This window comes from Lycorma delicatula, chromosome 9 (assembly GCF_047948215.1).
Source record: "Lycorma delicatula isolate Av1 chromosome 9, ASM4794821v1, whole genome shotgun sequence".
NCBI classification, from domain to species: domain Eukaryota; kingdom Metazoa; phylum Arthropoda; class Insecta; order Hemiptera; family Fulgoridae; genus Lycorma; species Lycorma delicatula.
The window spans coordinates 122,297,198-122,316,277 of NC_134463.1; the positions used below are offsets into that span (position 1 = coordinate 122,297,198).

A 19,080-nucleotide genomic window follows, 5' to 3' on the forward strand; every position below is an offset into this window, starting at 1 on the left:
ATGGCTCGAACACGATATTGAGAGACTACAATTATGAATTATGTTTATTTATATAAATACGATTTACTGGTTTAAGAATATAGAAAATACAGTAAATCAATAAAAATGACAAAAAAAATAATAAATTACAAACAAAATAGAATTTCAAATAAGGACAGGATTTGTTTAAAGGTACTTAAATCATAAAAACCAGATTTCAGTCCAATCTATTAAAGACATTATAATGACCACTAATGTTACCAAACGTCTAAGGTTCATACAATTCCGACCACTGCAAATACCTTTCCCGTTTCCAATAGACTACCTTAACAATGTATAAATGGATTTAATACAGCAATTTTTCACTACTGCCTAACAATAACTCACCAAACAGCTTCCTGCATTCACACTTTATTCACTCTGATTTTGCCGTCTTACAGTCGCATCAAACACATCTCTCAGTACTAGCTTATACTTGCTTCTTATTGACTCTTAACCTGCCAATCCTGAAGTATTTATATCATCTTGACCTGCAGAATTAGCCACATTTCTTAATTGCAGAAGCGTGAGAATTATCGTTCGTGCTCTTACATTTTACCATAAATTCCTACTCTGGTTCAGTAACCTTTATCATCAAACAGCTGTTTCAGGTATGCCCTGACAGTATTGCAAAGAAAGACTATTAAGCAGACCTGTTAGCCTTAGAAAAGGATCCCCTCTGGATTCCATTCATTGTTATTTTCACATACTTTGTTCTTATTTGGAAGGAATCCGTTACTCAAGTTTGTTATACTGATCTTGTTACAATATATTTAAGAAACATATTGCGATGGTTTTTATAGATGAAAGAAATTTGATAGTTACAACCCATTTGATGAATTATTTTTTATTCCATATAGTAGTTATTTTCTGATATGGATAAAATAGTGCCACCTACAAAAAGGGTACAAAGAATGGTGGTAAAATTTTTATTATTGTTTATAAGAGCATGTAACGAATACATTACCCCAGGTTATCCCACATTCTACATTTTAAAATAAGGACTTATTTTTTAAGGGTTCTATTATCAAAGGTGCAATTTTACTCTGTATCATTAAAAAATACAAAAATCAGTATAATAATTGGATATGATTTAATTTTTAAATAGTAGCAAATAATTAGTAAAAACAACACCAAATAATTAAATGTAAAACAAAATGCCTTACCTACTTTTTAACAGGTACCGCAAACAGAAGACTGTGAACCATTAAAAGTTTTAATAAGCGGTGCATCATGTAAATCAGCAGAATCATTATCATATGGAATTATAAAAGGAACAACGTTTGGTACCAATCAGCCAATTATTTTATCACTTTTTGAACTGCCAGGCAAGCATTTTCAGTACGCTGTCGCTTTGGCATGTGAATTATCGATATCAGGATTTGGACTATTAAAAGGTGATTTTTATTTTAACAAACATTAGAGTTAATAGTAAAAATTTGATACATGTTCAATATTTCTTATGTTAATTAGATGTATGAAAAAATCATTATAGTAGGACTTACTTACACCAAAACTTATTACTATAATTTGGAATGTCAGCCATAACAACTCTTCTGTGACATTACAATATTCTACTTAACATCGAGTAAAAAGTAAAGTTAATTACTAAATTATCCAAGTTAATGTAAATTATGGTTATTGATATTTATTTAATGGAATGGTCTCATGAATGGATGGTTTGAGAGGAAAAGAACAAACAACAGCTTAACTGTGATTTTTTTATTTTCTTTTTTACTGTTTCTATTTATGTTGTGCTAAAAAGAGATGGGATTATAAAGAGTGGTGCAGTCTCATTCACCCCACATACATGATTACATGTTATTTGTCATTATTGTTCAGCACATACTGCCAATTTTATTTCAATAAATAAACCCTATCATATACACCTGATTATTTGTTTCAGCAAGTAATTTTTTATTTAGTTGAAATGTTCATTAATAAATTTTCACTTCACTTTATATCTGTACACATTACATGTTGCTGTATGAGGATAGTACTTTTGGTGTATAAGACTTTATCAAGTAATGATCTGAGCACATAATCTAATAGAAGTTAGATATAGGAAGTTTTCGTATGAAACCTTCGGTGTTACAGAAAGGCACAGGAATCATGCTTCTGCAAATCAGTTAATTTGATAGTTGAAAGTTGTAAGTTATGGTAGATGGTCCTGGTTGGAAGAAGCCATATAAAGACAGTAGTAGGTTGTGTAAATACATTAACGGAAATGTCTGCCAAGGCATTTGCATCAGTGGCAACCTGGCAGAGGCCAAACCGATGACTGTTGTGTTATCAAGTTTAGAGGGTCTATAAGTCAACCTCTGGTAAAGCCCATCAGCTAGGAACAAAAGGGGTGGTGTGGCAACTGGAATCGTCATAAGACCTGGTGTCTTCCACTGCAGGGGTCAGGAGTATAGTCTTTAATATAATTAATCAGTCACTGATATCCTTAATTTATTTCCTTTACATGTTTCCATATTCCTAAAAACATTTTTTACACTCCTTTCTATAACAATTCTTTTTAAATAAAATAGATTTTCACTTATAGAAAATTTAATTTTTTTAATATTAAAGTACAAATCAATGTACACGATAAAATTCACAATTTAATAATAACTTAATGAAGATTTTAATAAAGTAATAGAAAATTTTATAAATCCTGCTTTGTTTCAGTAAAACAAAAAAAAAATAGAAGACATAACAAAGATAATAAAAAAAAACATATAAAAATATACAAGATGGCTCAGTCACACCTCATTTAAATAAAAAACCAAAATAATTCTTTAAACTGTTGTTAGTTTCTAGAATTTAGATTTTTCTCCCTTCATAAATTCACTACTAGAGATTATACATAATATAATAAAAAAAGACCTGGTCTACCTTCACTGATCAGCAACTATAGATTGATTTCAATAGTACTAAAATAGACATGCTGCACTTGTATTTTAATAAAGAGAGGTTGGATAATATAACTGAAAATGTGACCTTAGCCAGAAATCAAACTAGAGAGCAACTGATCTAGAACCCAGCATACTAACCACTACAGACTTATCAGCCAAAAGTTAGTGTCCTCCACATTATTATACTTCATGACTAAATAGATAATCTAATGAAAAAAATGATTAGAATATTAGTCTATTATAAATACAAACCTCTCTCTTTTTCTGTTATAGCCTCTGGAACCACCATAAGGTATTACTTCAGAGGATGAATAAGGATGATATGTGTAAATGTAAATGTAAATGAAGTGTAGTCTTGTACAGTCTCAGGTCGACCATTCCTGAGATATGTGGTTAACTGAAACCCAACCACCAAAGAACATCGGTATCCACAATCTAGTATTCAAATATGCATAAAAATAACTGCCTTTACTAGGATTTGAACCTTAATATGGCTAGAAAAATGAAATTATGGATTTTTGTTCTGAGATATAAAAAGGTATACCATGAAAACAAAAAAAATTAATTTGGCTTTAGCAAAAATATTATTTAAATAATGTGCAACAAATTAACCACCAATAAAATAACTTCACCACGGGTAGGATGGGCAGAATTAGTGTAAAAGCAAGACAATCTGACAAAAGTATTTGTCCAAATAAATGAAAAAATACACTTCTTTTAATAATTTACTACCCTTAAAATATAATTTATAATTTTTAAAAATTAAATGAAAAATTAACAATTTAATTTTTTTTTAAAAAGCCATAATGTTATAAAATTTATTAAAAAAATAAAAGAAATCTTAAATAAAAAAAAACTTCATCCATTCACAGCAGTGAAATAGAATGGCAGACTCCAAAACTTAATTTACAAAAATAATGCATAAATTGTTCTTCTGATGTCATTAAATATAAATAGATAAGATCCAAAAATGTTTATCCAAAAATTGAGTTGTCAACTTTTCCTCATCTGTTAATTCCAAACAATGATATATGCACTATTCCAACTCTTTGCAACCGTAAAAAACCCATAAATGTCAACTAACTATACACAATCAAATGAGCATAAATAATACCACATGATTAAAGGTTCACGAGGCAGTTGACGTAATGTACTGTATTTAATTACTGAAACATATAGAAAAATAATGTAACAGTAAACATCTAATTTTTAATTATTCAATCATTAAAAAAAGTACAAATAATTTAAAAATAAAGAATTACAATATAATAAATTCTTGGTGTAAAATTTCCTAAGACCTCAAAACTTTTAGGGGTCAACTTCCCAATGTTAAATATCAGATTGTAAACAGATTATTAAAAAATCAACAACAAAAAAAATTCATTACTTTACCCTGCCATATAAATAAACAAATATAAATACCGTGCAAAACCAAACTGACAGATCATTTTGCTTGCAAACATAAATCATATAGATCAAAATTTTATTCCACCTTTCCAAAAATATTTAAAGGATTTACACTTTTTTTTTTTTTAAGAATTACTTTATCATTTACTCAATCTTACAAGAACTGAAAGTTTAAAAAAATAATAATAATGGTATATCCAAATTCATAATTATATGATTAGATAAATTATCATTATTATATAATAATAAAAATAATTTGTTTGATTTGTCACATATTTATGCACTTTGTCAGAAGAAATGTAAATTTATATGAAGTATCCTGTAATAATGAAAATAATGTTTTATTATTATAAAAATATTGTTAAATAAAAATTAAATATTATTAATTAAATATGAAAATAAAAGATTTTTTTCATATGTCTAAACTACTGGTTTAGACCAGTTTTGTTTAAACCAGTTTAGACTGGTTTGGATTTTTTTTTAAACGACTGGTTATGGCTAATTTTACATGCGATACATGTTTTACTATTAAAAAAAATTTGTCAGCAAAAGATTCCAACTGAAGTAACAGCTAATACAAAACTGCTCATAATTAAACTGATATACAATGAACAAGAGATAATGCCTCGCTAAATGAAAACAAAAAATAAAAATCACTTACAGTTTCTATTTTAATACAGCACATTTTCTTTTTACAATTTACAGATGTAATACCTACAGACGATCCAGAAACTGCATTCAAAGACGCTGATGTAGCAATTTTACTAAATCCAGAATATACAGAAAAGTCAAATAGAGAAAAATTAAATTATTATTTCAGACTTTATAAAAATCTGGTTAGTACATTACCTTTATATAAAATATTAATTTTTTTTAAAACTGTGTACCCTTAACATGCGTATTTAACTACAAACTCAAAATATTTTTAATTGTTTTTAATAGATTATTAGTAAGAAATTTTATTAACTTAAATAAAAAATAATTTTTTTTAAATCTCTTTTATACTCGAAACTTCAATTTAAAAATGAAAGCTTGTTTTTTATGTATAAATAATATTTGAAACAAACATTATCAATGTATGTGTCCATCCCAGTAATTAATTTTACTTCTTCAGAGAAATGAGAATAATAATAATAATAGGAAAACAATATATTTGATTAAAGAATCTATGATAAGACTTTGATTTATATTGACTTCTATACAAGAAATAATGTAAGTAGAAACAATATTTGCTTTAATAGGTAATTCTTCGAAATGAATCTGAAATGTCAGGAGAAAGAAAAACTCTGAAGCATTGAAAATATTGTAAGTAGAGAAATATAACTGATCGTGAAAAATACAAGGTTAACACAGAAAGCTAAAAATGAGGCAGAAAAGGAAAGAAAATAATAAAAATCATTAAAAACTGGCACATTAGAAAGCATTATCAAAGAAGAATAACAGATATTAGGTGAATCAGAAAGAGCAGAGAACACAGAAAATTACACATAGTTAATGGATAACATTAGGATTAAAGATATGTAGCTACAAAGTCAACCACAAATTGAAACCTCCTTATATGGCTCAACATTGAAGAAAATGATAGTATAATCTCAAATAAGATGTAAGAATTAATTTTAATTTTAGTTATTTTAAAAATTTTTAATACTTCTATTATGCTTCAAATGGGATTACAAGTCCTAGCTTTAATCAACAGTTACATCAGGCATTAGACAGCCGTCAAACGTGAAAGAGAGCCTCTGGATCAGTCTATAAACAACTAGAATACAGCAATTCATTACATAAAGAATGAATTGGGTCTACAAAATGAGCCATTTTGTAGTATCCTAAAGACAGATCCAGCAGGGGTTTACAAACATCAACAGAATCCAAAACGAGGAAGAATCAAAGGTAAAGTAAGGATTAGAATGGTGTGAAAAGAAGATCTAACAACAGAAGTAACTACAAAACAAGAAAACAGACCAGTCCAGAGGATAGCTCAAATTGTTTGCAGGCAACAGATCCCCATCTTAATTAGAATTCCTCAGATAACTGGTCTAAAAACAGCACATAACTGATAAATATTTTGTATTGATTAACAAAGGCTGTTATTCAAAAATTTTATTTTCACCTGTGAATAAGTTTTCTTTGAATGCACTGCAAGAGGACATCAAAATACACAATTTACTGAAGGAATTGCAGAGCCCCTGCTTAAAACATGTAGAAGATAAAAAAAAATGAAAATTTTTATTTTAACATCTCTCATAACTAATTTTTTGTTAAATGCATTTTACAAGGAAAATGTAAAAAAAACAAACCTAACCTAAAGAAAGCGAAGCCACTGTAAAATAATACCATACAAAAAAGGTACACGTGACCTTACAGAAATAAAATAAATTGCTGGCATCAAAATCCAGTCAATAATAACAGAATATGTTACACATAGAACCAATTCAATTCACATTTTATACAGATAGATAAGAATAAATTGCACTTATCTCATGAGGAATTAGCAATGCCACCACAGTTTGATCAATTATATCCTTCAACCTTTAATTTTTCTTATTGTTAATTCTTTTGGATATCATGAGATTTGTAACATACCAATCACATTTCTTGAAACAATTTCTGACCCACTTGAAAGATGATTAATATACCTGTTACATTTTGATCCGCTTTTTATTTTCCCAACCTATCCCTGTACGTATCCTCCATGCAGACTCAACCTCATTAATTCTATTATGACCTCACTGTATATAATAAAAAATTAACAACTCCCCTTGTTGTTCAGCAAACATTTCATCATTTTCTATCTGTGGAAAAACACAGACAAAGTAGTACACACAGACGGGTCAAAACAGAATTTTACCACCGGATGCACTTTTATTGTAAATGACAGAACTTATGTGTTTGGTCAACATGGTATTACAAGTTCCTACAATGCTGAACTGTACGCCATCAAAATGGCTTGAATATCATTAAATCAAAATATTGTCACATCCTTATCTGCAACGATTTGTTTAGCGCTCTCCAAGCTTGTATTGCAGATATCCTATTGTCATCAAAATGCAAAATACAGTTGCTGAATTAAATCATCACAACACACAGGTGAATTTCTACTGGATTTCCCTAACCATGTGGGAATTACAACCGATTTCATTAATTCAATTAAACATAATCTTAGAAGAAGTTCGCAAGATCACTTGACTGCTACAGTGGATAGTAAACTCTGATACATAAAAAACATGGGTGTTATACATGGGAATCTTCATACAGGAAAATTCACTGAGAGGAAGTGTTCCTGTGTCGATTGCGGTTAGGACATATCACAGCTACTCACGGACACCTCATGTCAGTGAAGAGCACACCACTGTGCATCCAATGCCACTTGACTGTGCACCACATTCTTGTGGACTGCATATGCTATGCCGCCTTACATCGTAGATTTAAATTGCCGAGGGACATAACAGCACACCCTAGGAAATGACAAGAATGTACTAGGCCGGGTATTGTTATCTCTACAAAAAATCTTGATGTGGACACCATATTACTTCCTTATACGCCTATTAAATTACATATTCAAATTTTTCCTAAAATGAAAAGTACATAAAATTTTATTTCATTAATATTTGATTGATATTTTTTCATTTCTTTTTTATTGTTATTACTGAATTATTATTTATTGTGAAAATTTTTTACAATCTGAGGTTAATAATTATTAATAAATCAGTATATTTAAATTAAAAAAAAGGAGATGAAGTCAGATTTGAACTGATGTGCTTTCCCCTTGTAAGAACCAAATATTTCATTAATAAAAATTTTATTTGGCTATAAATCTGGAACCAATGAAAATAAGTACCAATTATATGATATATTGTTGAAAAGCTGTCAATGTCCTAAATCCAAAATCTAAAATTACAACATCCTAGGCTAATCGTTTTTGAGTTATGCAAGATACATATGAACATAAGTACATACGTACAAATGTCACACCGAAACTAATCAAAATGTATTCAGGGATGATCAAAGTGGATATTTCCTTTGAAATCTGAAAAACCGAATTTTTTCACGATCACAATACTTCCTTTACTTCGTACAAGGAAGTAAAAATGAATATACTTAATAAGAGTATCCCATCAAAATTTTGATATTATTTTGTTATTCATGTTTCATGTATTAAACTAATTGTTTCTTTGACTGTTTAAATTTTATTCCTATTATTATCTTAGTTTTCATCATAGTTTTAACCATATTTTACCAATATTTTAATATCCAAAAAGAAGCCTCTTATTTTCACTCTAGGGTTGATAACGCAAAAGCGATTTTCACCCAAAAAAAAATTTTAAAAATAAAACATTTGAATATGCATTGAAGAATAATGACACCTATCTTGAGTAAAGATAAATAAATTTAAAAAAACATATCTAAAAAAATTTAAATACAGTATATCCTTCTTATCCAGACTCCATTTACCTGGACATCGGGATTGCCCAGATCAAATTTTATTTTAAATGCACAATTTTTTTTTTAACAAAACTTCAGAATCCCATTTCTTTTGTAATTTTTGTATGAATTTTTTTAATTCTAAGAATATATACAGTATTATTAAATACACCTGATAGAATGAATTTATTACTTTTTTTAAAATTAGAGAATTTTGAGCATTCATATTTACTAATCGGTTAATTTAAATTTGTAAGTTATATATCCATCCGTACAAGTTGTAATCACAATCGCTCATTAAATTCACCCACCCCTCATTTAAAAAAATGCAAGTAATAAAATGATAATATTTGTTACCTATTTCCAAATTTGTAAGCCTATTTTTTCAAAATTTGTCATTATGATTTAATATATGCATTAAAAATGATTTGAAATAAGTTTCTACATTTTAAGCAATCTCAATTTTTTTAGCAATCTCAATACATTACATGATATTTTTAGGTTTTTCCAAAAGTTCATTTATCTGACAATGTCTGGTCTCACCTAATCTAGATGAAAAGTTTTACTGTACCCCTATAATAAAAAAAATGAATTGTTGTCAGAGATAACAATCAGAATATAGCAGCATAAACACCTACTTTTTCAGTAATCATAAAAAAAATAAAAACTGATTCCAACTAATTTAAATTTAATTATTAGTTCATAACTTAAAGCATCTTAAATATTAAATAACAACAATAAAATTTTATAAAACAGTACCTACATGAAGATTCATTAAACTGATCAACTGCAACTCATATACCAAAAATTCCAAATAAATGAGAAGAATTAATATATATGTAAACAGGATTATGATTTTAAAGCTTACAATATTGATAACTATAATAAATTAGTTTTAAAAAGATAAATTAAAACTTAATAAATCAAATAGTTTTATAAAATTATAAGACATTAAATACTACTGAAATATCTATTAAAAAAAATAGTAATGTTAATCAAAACACTTACGTTCATAAAACATATTTATAAGATCAAAGGTTCTCCCTCACTTTTCTCTCTCTCTCTCTCTTTCTCTCTCTCACACACACACACACTTGCCAAAAACAAGACCATTAGATAACATAATTTATGTGTAGTTAGTTTAAATTATCTATGTGGAAAAACATATAAATTAACTTAAATATAGCAAAAATTAGTGCTTAAATTGATTTCTATGTAAATGCTCGGTAAACGGAACTTTATAATAACCATCTAAACTCAACTTTATAATAGCCTTCTTTTTTTTTTAATCATTAAATAGGAATTATGTTATATAATTACAAATCATTATGTCCATTGGTAGGAATATTTACAGCCTAAATCTTAGTACACAACAGTATTGTATATAAACTTAATGATACTTTTACTATTGTTTTAATTGAGCTTTGAGAAAAGTTATTTTTAAATCGATCTGATATCTTGATTCTTAGGTCACCAGTTTTCATTTTTTAATTTTTTATTTAATCACATATAGATAGAATAATGATCTAAGAACAAAAAAAAAAAAAATACCTCAATTACTAAATTCCCTTTTTATTGTTTTTTTTTTTTGCTCATTTAATGTACTCATATAATAGGTACATAGATTGTGTCTGTACAATAATAGTGGGGTTTTAAATGGTTATAGCTTAAGAACAAAGCATTGTAGAGAGATGAATCGGTAAATAAAAGAAATGAAAGAGAAACATTCCAAGTTTGTGTGCAAAAGCTAGCACAAGCACATTGTTTCTAGTACATGCAAGCAGCACGTGCACATTAGCCATTATGTTTGTGGTGTAGAGGAAGGTTCAATGTGTGTTGTGGCATGCTATGTTTGAGTCAGGTATATGTGTAGGCATGAATACAGTCAAGTATACAATGAAGACCTCTGCACGAAAATAATATTCAGCAATAGGACAAGCAACTCAAAAGAAACAGGCAGCCTACTGAAGCAAACATCCAGGATGACCTCAGTGTCTGATGAAACGATTGAAACTGTGCAAACAAGCTTCTTGCACAGCCCGAAGAAATCCATATGGAAATGTTCTAGACAGTTGGGCATTCCTAAAACAACTGTTTACATTGTTTATACTTTTCATTGTGTGACAACACAATGTGTTAAAGACGGTTACATTTCACTGCATACAAAATTCAGGTGTTACACAATTTAATTTTGCTGTAGACATTCTGAATAGGTTAGCGCAGAATGATGATTTTTAAACAAGTTCATTTTCAGTGATGAAGCAACATTTCAATTTTCCAGAGTTCATCAGCATAATGTTCATATGGGATATCTGAACCTCCACATGCCATTATTGAACATCAGCATGATGGTGAAAAAATTAATGTGTTGTTTGCTACTGGACAAGACAGAGTTATTGGCCCTTCTTTTTTACTGAAAAAACAATAACTGAGAACATCTTCCTGGATATGTTAAAAGGGTAAGCAGTGTCCCAAATATTGGAGAATTCCATTTTCCAGTTAGATGGAGCTCCTCCATATTTTTCCGCAATTGTCCACAACTTGCTTAACGAAACCTTTCCTGAGCGATGGGTTGGACAAGAAGGGTGGATTGCCTGGTCCCCATGGTCTCCAGACCTTAAACCCATGGATTTCTATTTTTGAGGTTATGTAAAACTACAAGTGTGTAAAACTACCATTCATGTTCGAAATCTGGTCCATTTAAAGGAAAGGATCATCGAAGCTGTTTCTTATATTACGCCAGATGTTCTCTGCCATGTATAACAAGAGACTAAATATAGTCTTGATGTCTGCAGGGCAACTAAGGAAGCATACATCAAAATCTACTGAATAGGTAAAAAACTTGGGAGGGTTTCTCTTTCATTTAATGTATACTTCATCTCTCTACAATGCTTTGTTCTGAAGCTATACAACCATTATTAATTATTATTTAACTCCACTATTATTTATTGGACACATACACAAATAATTGCGAGTGTTAAAAAATACATGCATATAGACCACAACTCAAAGCAACAAAAATACTTGGAACATTTTACATGTAATGAAAACTGGATAAAACTAAAGTAAAGGGTTCTTAAAAATGTTTTATAAGTTTTGAAGTAAAACTCAGAAAACACTCTTTTCAACTTATATATGCTAAAAGATTTAGCCCAAATATTGGAAAGAGAGTTTGACTAGAACAAATTAAATGTTGTAAAAAGCAATTTTAAAAGTTAATTTTATAGCAAAATTAAGTGGGTAATTCAAATAAAGCAACCCAATCTTATAATTATTATTTTAATAATTTCTAAATAAAATTAAAAGTTTTATTTAACAAACAGAACCTCTAAAAAGGTCCAATCTTAATGTTTACAAATTCCAGAAGAAATTGATAATTAGAAAGTTCCCAACTAAACAAAGTAACTATTATAACTAAACAAGTAAGTATTATTAAAATTTACTTTTTAAAGGATTAAAATATTCATTATCAGAATTTGCACTGTATCTTTTTGTATCGTTACAAAGTGTAAGTAAATAAATGTAATATCATATACAGATACTATACACTTCTTTATCAGAAGTTAAAATGTTAAAATAGTTTCATATATATATATATTATTTAAAAATAGTCTTAAAAACAAGTAAAATCAAATTTAAAAAATACATTATTCTAAATTTAAGTGTGTAAAAAACAATTTTAAAAAATTTTTCAACAATGAATGTTTTGTAAAACAAAACCTTTTTAGATTTATTGTGCAGAGTGATTCCAAAAATTTCAATTTTGTTATTTCTTTAGCTCCCAAAATCAAGTAATTGTTTGATAATAAAAAAAAAACAGGGAATTTAAAATGAAATTTTTTTAAATAAAAAAAATTAATATCGGGAATTTTGATATGTTTAAAAAAATATTTTTTAAAATTAACTACAAATACATTACATTTAATGCTGAAAGTTATAAAAAAAAAATCTTTATTTGAGCCTTGTGCAGTTTTTGCTCAGACAAAATTAACTTTTAGCATAAAATAATGTACCATAGTTAGATTTCAAAAAATGAAAAAAATATATATCAAAACAATAACATTTTAAATTAACATAAAATATTAATTTCTTAAATTTTAAAAATAATTAACTTATGCAAACAAAGCTTTTTTCAAGTCATCAACACTCATTTTAATTAACTGATTTTATTTGTGGTCGTTTGCGTAAAATTTACACCTTTTTTCAAAATAAAAAATTAATTTATTTTACCCCACAGATCTCCATAGCATAGCTGAAGTGTCTTTTCCTTTCAACCAGAGGGTTCTGTGTCTGAATCCCAGTCAATGCTTGATATTTTTCATAAGCTGTAAAATTCATTTCTCATTAAAAGAAGTAAAATTTCTTAATGCATCATTTTTTCAATACTTTTAACATTTTGTTTTTTTTTTCACTTCATCTACCAATGAGAAAGGGTTTTATTAAATATTACATTTATTATGAAAAAAATAATTAAAATTAATATAACTTAAAATTAAAAAAATAAGTTTTTTTTAAATTTTTATGTAAAAATTTTTAAAAATTAAAGTTTTTTTTTTACTTTCAAGTAAAAAAGTCATATTCAGATACACAATAATATAGCCTTTACCTCATGTTCACTAGTACTGTCTTTATATTATTCTGTATCCTTTTCTTACTTTTTTTAAAATGATGCCAGTACCTCACCTTTGTATTCTTTGTGTAGAGGCTTTTTTTCCACACAAGCAGCTATTTTTATAGCCCTACTTACATTTTAAATAAAAATAAAATCTTTTAAATAAATTTCAAAAATAAAAAATAAACTGGTGATATTGTAAACTACACTTAAGACATCCAGGTTTTTCTTGTTAACTCATTTCTAACAAATTGAAAATCTCTTCAGAACTAGCACAATGTTCAGCACCACTTTCTCAACAAAGCATATCCATGCAAATTATAAGTTTTCATATAATTAAAAACACATATTGATATCAAATTTTTATTCCAGGGAATTTCATTAGATAAATACTCAAAAAAGACTGTTAAAGTTGTATTAGCTGGTGAAATGCGGGTCGAATGTTCAATGATTTGTTCCCAATTTGCAGAATCAATTCCTGTAGAAAATATTACAGGATTATCACGACATATAGCCACTCGAGCATACAATACAATAGCTGCAAATCTGAAGGTAAATATATTAATAATGGTAATGGTAAATAATAACGTATAATAATATAACTTAACATGGAATAAAGTAATCAAATTAATTTTAGCATGACCATTTATGAAGAAATAAATTTGGAAATACTGCCCATACATTCAAGTGTTACGTATGAATGAGTTGTTATAAAAGTAGAAATGAATGTCTATTTTTAAGTACCAAAAGATAAATACAGAAAAAATTAATAATTAACCAAAAATATTATATAAACTTTATGAAAACTTAAAACAAGCAATATTTTAGAGCAAAAAAAGACAATTATACCAAAAGAAACTTGAACAACCAGTGAGAATGTATCAAATACGCAAATCACCATTTGTAGCTATTAGATAATAAAGTAGTAATAAAAATCCTATACATTGCAGATGAAGTTAACTTAGGTTTTACTTAGGTTGTTTGAGGTTTGTTCTTATGTGGATGTTTAGAACTGAAGAGATAAAGAAATTCATTAATTTAAACAATAAAGAGACTGATGCCCAATTGTTTTACTGAAGAGAACTGAATTTTGTAGCACATGAAAAAACTTTCTGGATAAAATGTTTCATTCTACAAAGGAGGTCAGAACAGAAATTTGAGTTGATCAGCAGAAAATCATTTAACAGAAATATGTTAATCCAATCCTACATGAAGATGTGCTGATTTCTTGAGGAAATACCAGAAGGAAGAAGCCTGTAACCTGAAGAAATAGAGGATCCTAAAGCAGTCTTTCAGGCAGGTTTGTTTTCCTCATTTCACCTATCCTCTAGATTTTGAAATAATCAAATAATAGATACCCATTGCATATATAATGCGAAGAACTGTGAATTTACTTTGTCCAGGTAATTATTTGGTTTGATAAAGAGAAAGTGGCTAGGTCTATAATTTTTTATCCAATTGCTGTACAGAATACCTAACTAGGGGCTGAGGAGTTTCAAGTGAAGTAAGACCAACAAATTACACATACAAATAATACATCCACAAGCACATGTGGTATGGGTGTGTGTGTGTGTGTGTGTGTGTGTGTGTGTGTGTGTGTGTGTGTGTGTGTGTGTGTGTGTGTGTGTGTGTGTGTGTGTGTGTGTGTGTGTGTGTGTGTGTGTGAGCGCGCACACATGCACAACCTTATATAAATATATAGAACATATATAAGTATATAGAACAGAACAATGAAAGGGATATTTCATATTCTATAGGTCAAACTAAAGTTATACAGAAATTTTAATTTATATAGAGACCCACCATGCAGGTGCATCCGTAGACACACATATGTATGACTCCTTATGCAGTTACATATGTATTAAGTGAGCTGAGAATTACAAACTACACAATAATTTAATAAAATTTTAACTACATATATACATACATAGATAAACTTTGATCAAACAAGTATGACAACAAAAATACTACAAATTGTGCAACAGAGATCAAAATGAAATTTTCAAAACAGTTTTAATTTTTTAAATATTCTGTAATATATTTTAAAAGACTTTGTTTAAAGGTAACAAAAATGAAACCAGAAATGAAAATTATAAGAGCAAAAAAAAATGAAGGATTAAACAAAAAAAATCAATCAATTTAAAAGAATCATTTGTTTTAATTCACATATAACCTTCTTCTTTTTCCTTTAATTATTTTTATTTTGTAAATTTACTTTTTTAAATGTATGATTTTGTACAGTAACTAGCTAGCCATTAATAAATGCTAACAACTAAATTCCACCCATCACTGTTTAACATGGAATTCTATAGAAACCAATTCACTAGACACAGCCTCAATTATTGGTTTTTAACCCTACTTCACGCCTTTCAATTCCTGGATATTACTTCATGAGAAGTTCCAAGTTATGAAATCAAGACTATAAGGGATGCATTTTACCATACAATTAAATTCATTTGTATTTACAATTTTTTAACGTACACTGTTCATGTCCAGTTACATGTTAGTATATTATCTCAATCATAACAATTATAATTAAACAAAATTACATTATGTAACATTTAATTTGAAGTACAAATACAATTTTTTTTTCAAAGATTTTCCCACTGTAACAAATAACATAATTAATTATAAAAATAAACCAGCATACACAGTACATTAAAAGTAAGTGGCACTTACCAACTGTAGCACTTTCAAAGATTTGCTTCATCATCAGCAGTAAAACTTAGAAATTACACATATGCTAATATATTTTATGTAAAATTTCTAATTTTAACTGCTGATTATGTAAATCTTCAAAAGCGCTACAGTTTGTAAGTTCCACTTACTGTAGTCTGCTACTGTATCAATCTGCTTACTGAATAATGTATCTGCTGGTTTTGATTTTATAATTAATTAAAATATATATATTCATCTATAATTAAACATTAATATATTGAGTTCGTTACAATTTTTTTTTAGAAATTCTTTCACATTATAAAAACAACTTGATAACACCTAAGATCTAAATTTAATTTTAAATATAATCATCTCATTTCCCAATTTAGTTTAGTAGATTGTTGAAATTTTTTTTTAATTTCTGCAAATGTCACATAAAAAGTCGTATGATGCTTCAGAGAACAGGTAAGATGGGACATCTACTGCAGATGCTATATTTACAATTACTGAGTCCACTTTCAACTCTTTAAAAACTTCTTTTTTTTAATTTTAACATTTCCATTACCTATAATAGTAACGGTAATATTTTATTATTTTAAAAAAATTACCATCAGGAGTAAGTATATATTGGTATCTATTATATTAGGCAGATCTTGCCTAATCATATCTATCTAAGTCATATATATATATATAAATTCTATTAAAAAAAAAACCACCTAGTACAGAATATTGAAATAAGACATATCTCACCTTCATTTTTAATGAAAGTACTTTGCAGGATCCCCATCCTCAGTTATGATTAAAATAATTAATTACTGCATAATAAAAAAAAAAATTAATTTAATCATGATTGAGGATGCAGGATCCTGCTAAAGTACTTTCATGAAAAGTTAAGGTAAGATATGTCTCATCTCAATATTCTGTAGTAGGTGGTTTATTTTTAAAAAATGTAAATATAATTTAACGATACAGAGGAATAATATGAATCTTAAAAAGATTAACTTCAGTAAAATATATATGTATATTTAAAATGTACTTTACATATATATGTATAAATATAAAAAATATAGATATAAATTCATGAATTTCATTCCAAAATAGCAGATCATAAAAACACATAAATTCCACCACAAAACAATATTCATTTCATTCTTCAAAAATGTTAAGAACATTTTTAAAACAAAGCAGACAGTGTTAAGTTTCTTAAGAATGTTTACATAAACATCATGACAAGGCATAAACTATTAAAGAAATTTATTTGAAATACATACCCTCATAAACCTCAATCAATGATGAAATTAAATGACGGTTCAAATGGTGTTCAACTGTTTAAAATTAATAAACTGCATTTAGTTGCATTAATTTTAAAATTATCTGCATAGAATTGGCTATAATTTTTTATGAGTTTAAAAATTTTACAATCAAATTATTATTTGAAGAGGCTAAGAAAAAGAAATTAAAATCATCCGAAAAGAAGGGAAAAAAGAAGAGAAAAAACTAAAATCATCTTCATATTTTTGACATAACATGAAAAATATAATGTTCATTATGTAATCTTCATTAATTCAATTACATTAAAGGACTGGATTTTAAAAAAGTTATTCTACATACCTATTTTAAGTCTATTATTTACCCATCGATTTTTGAAATATTAAAAAGATAATATATAAACAAATACATACCAATAATATTACAAACTGATATTAAATAAGACTTACTTTTATTTTTCAGCCAGAATTTAGAAATATATATGGTATTCATGTTTGGGGTATGAACAGACCAGACATAGCATCTGCAACAGTAGATGAACTGATTGATAGTCCGATACCAGAAACAAGATTTTTTAAAAACATTGGAAATCAGACAATAAATATGTATACTGCTGTAAAAGATCATACAGCACATGAAAAAGATTTATCAGAAGGTGTTCAAACACTAAAATGGATTAAATATGCAATCACGAAGGTAATAAAATACAACAGAATTAAATTATATTAGTTCTAGTTCTAGTTCATCTGCTGATAATTTATTCCTAAATTGATTGTTTTTTTTTTTTTGTTTCTGTTGCTAGAAACAAAAAAAAATACCCATATGGTAGTAAAGTACTACTATTCATGGAAAAAATGGATATTACTTTCACAAAATTAATTAATGTGGCAAAATATATAAAAAATACAATTTTAAATACACCATTATTACAGAAATAAATAATTGCTTTATATTCAAATCATAAAATACACATTATACATATAAACATCAGGAACCACAGTTTATTATTTCACAGATAATAAAAAAGAAGTATTATAACATTTGTCATAAGAATGAATTGTATGTAATTGTAACTGTAACTGAACTGTATAATTAATTGTATATTTTTCTTTTTTTTGTCTTCAGTCGTTTGACTGGTTTGATGCAGCTCTCCAAGATTCCCTATCTAGTGCTAGTCGTTTAATTTCCGTATACCCTCTACATCCTACATCCCTAACAATTTGTTTTACATATTCCAAACATGGCCTGCCTACACAATTTTTCCCTTCTACCTGTCCTTCCAATATTAAAGCGACTATTCCAGGATGCCTTAGTATGTGGCCTATAAGTCTGTCTCTTCTTTTAACTATATTTTTCCAAATGCTTCTTTCTTCATCTATTTGCCGCAATACCTCTTCATTTGTCACTTTATCCACCCGTCTGATTTTTAACATTCTCCTATAGCACCACATTTCAAAAGCTTCTAATCTTTTCTTCTCAGATACCCCGATCGTCCAAGTTTCACTTCCATATAAAGCGACACTCCAAACATACACTTTCAAAAATCTTTTCCTGACATTTAAATTAATTTTTGATGTAAACAAATTATATTTCTTACTGAAGGCTCGTTTAGCTTGTGCTATTCGGCATTTTATATCGCTCCTGCTTCGTCCATCTTTAGTAATTCTACCTCCCAAATAACAAAATTCTTCTACCTCCATAATCTTTTCTCCTGCTATTTTCACATTCAGTGGTCTATCTTTGTTATTTCTACTACATTTCATTACTTTTGTTTTGTTCTTGTTTATTTTCATG

The 19,080-nt window shown here is 27.8% G+C and overlaps 1 protein-coding gene across 3 annotated transcripts in view; it reads right to left on the reverse strand.

Annotated features, from left to right (window-relative positions):
• LOC142329765 (thiamine pyrophosphokinase 1-like) overlaps window positions 1-19,080 on the reverse strand; it is an 85,123-nt gene that overhangs the window by 50,909 nt on the left and 15,134 nt on the right. Inside the window, exon 2 of one of the 3 annotated variants that reach the window (XM_075374537.1) lies at window positions 12,978-13,072. The exons of 1 other annotated variant lie outside the window; for it this stretch is intronic. Coding sequence is in view for 1 of the 2 variants with exons in the window: in XM_075374533.1 (XP_075230648.1) it covers window positions 17,736-17,778 (43 nt within the window). In the remaining variant the exon portion in view is untranslated. Of the gene's footprint in view, window positions 1-12,977; window positions 13,073-17,735; window positions 17,810-19,080 lie in introns of all 3 variants that reach the window. One more of the 3 variants, XM_075374533.1, reaches the window with a different exon arrangement.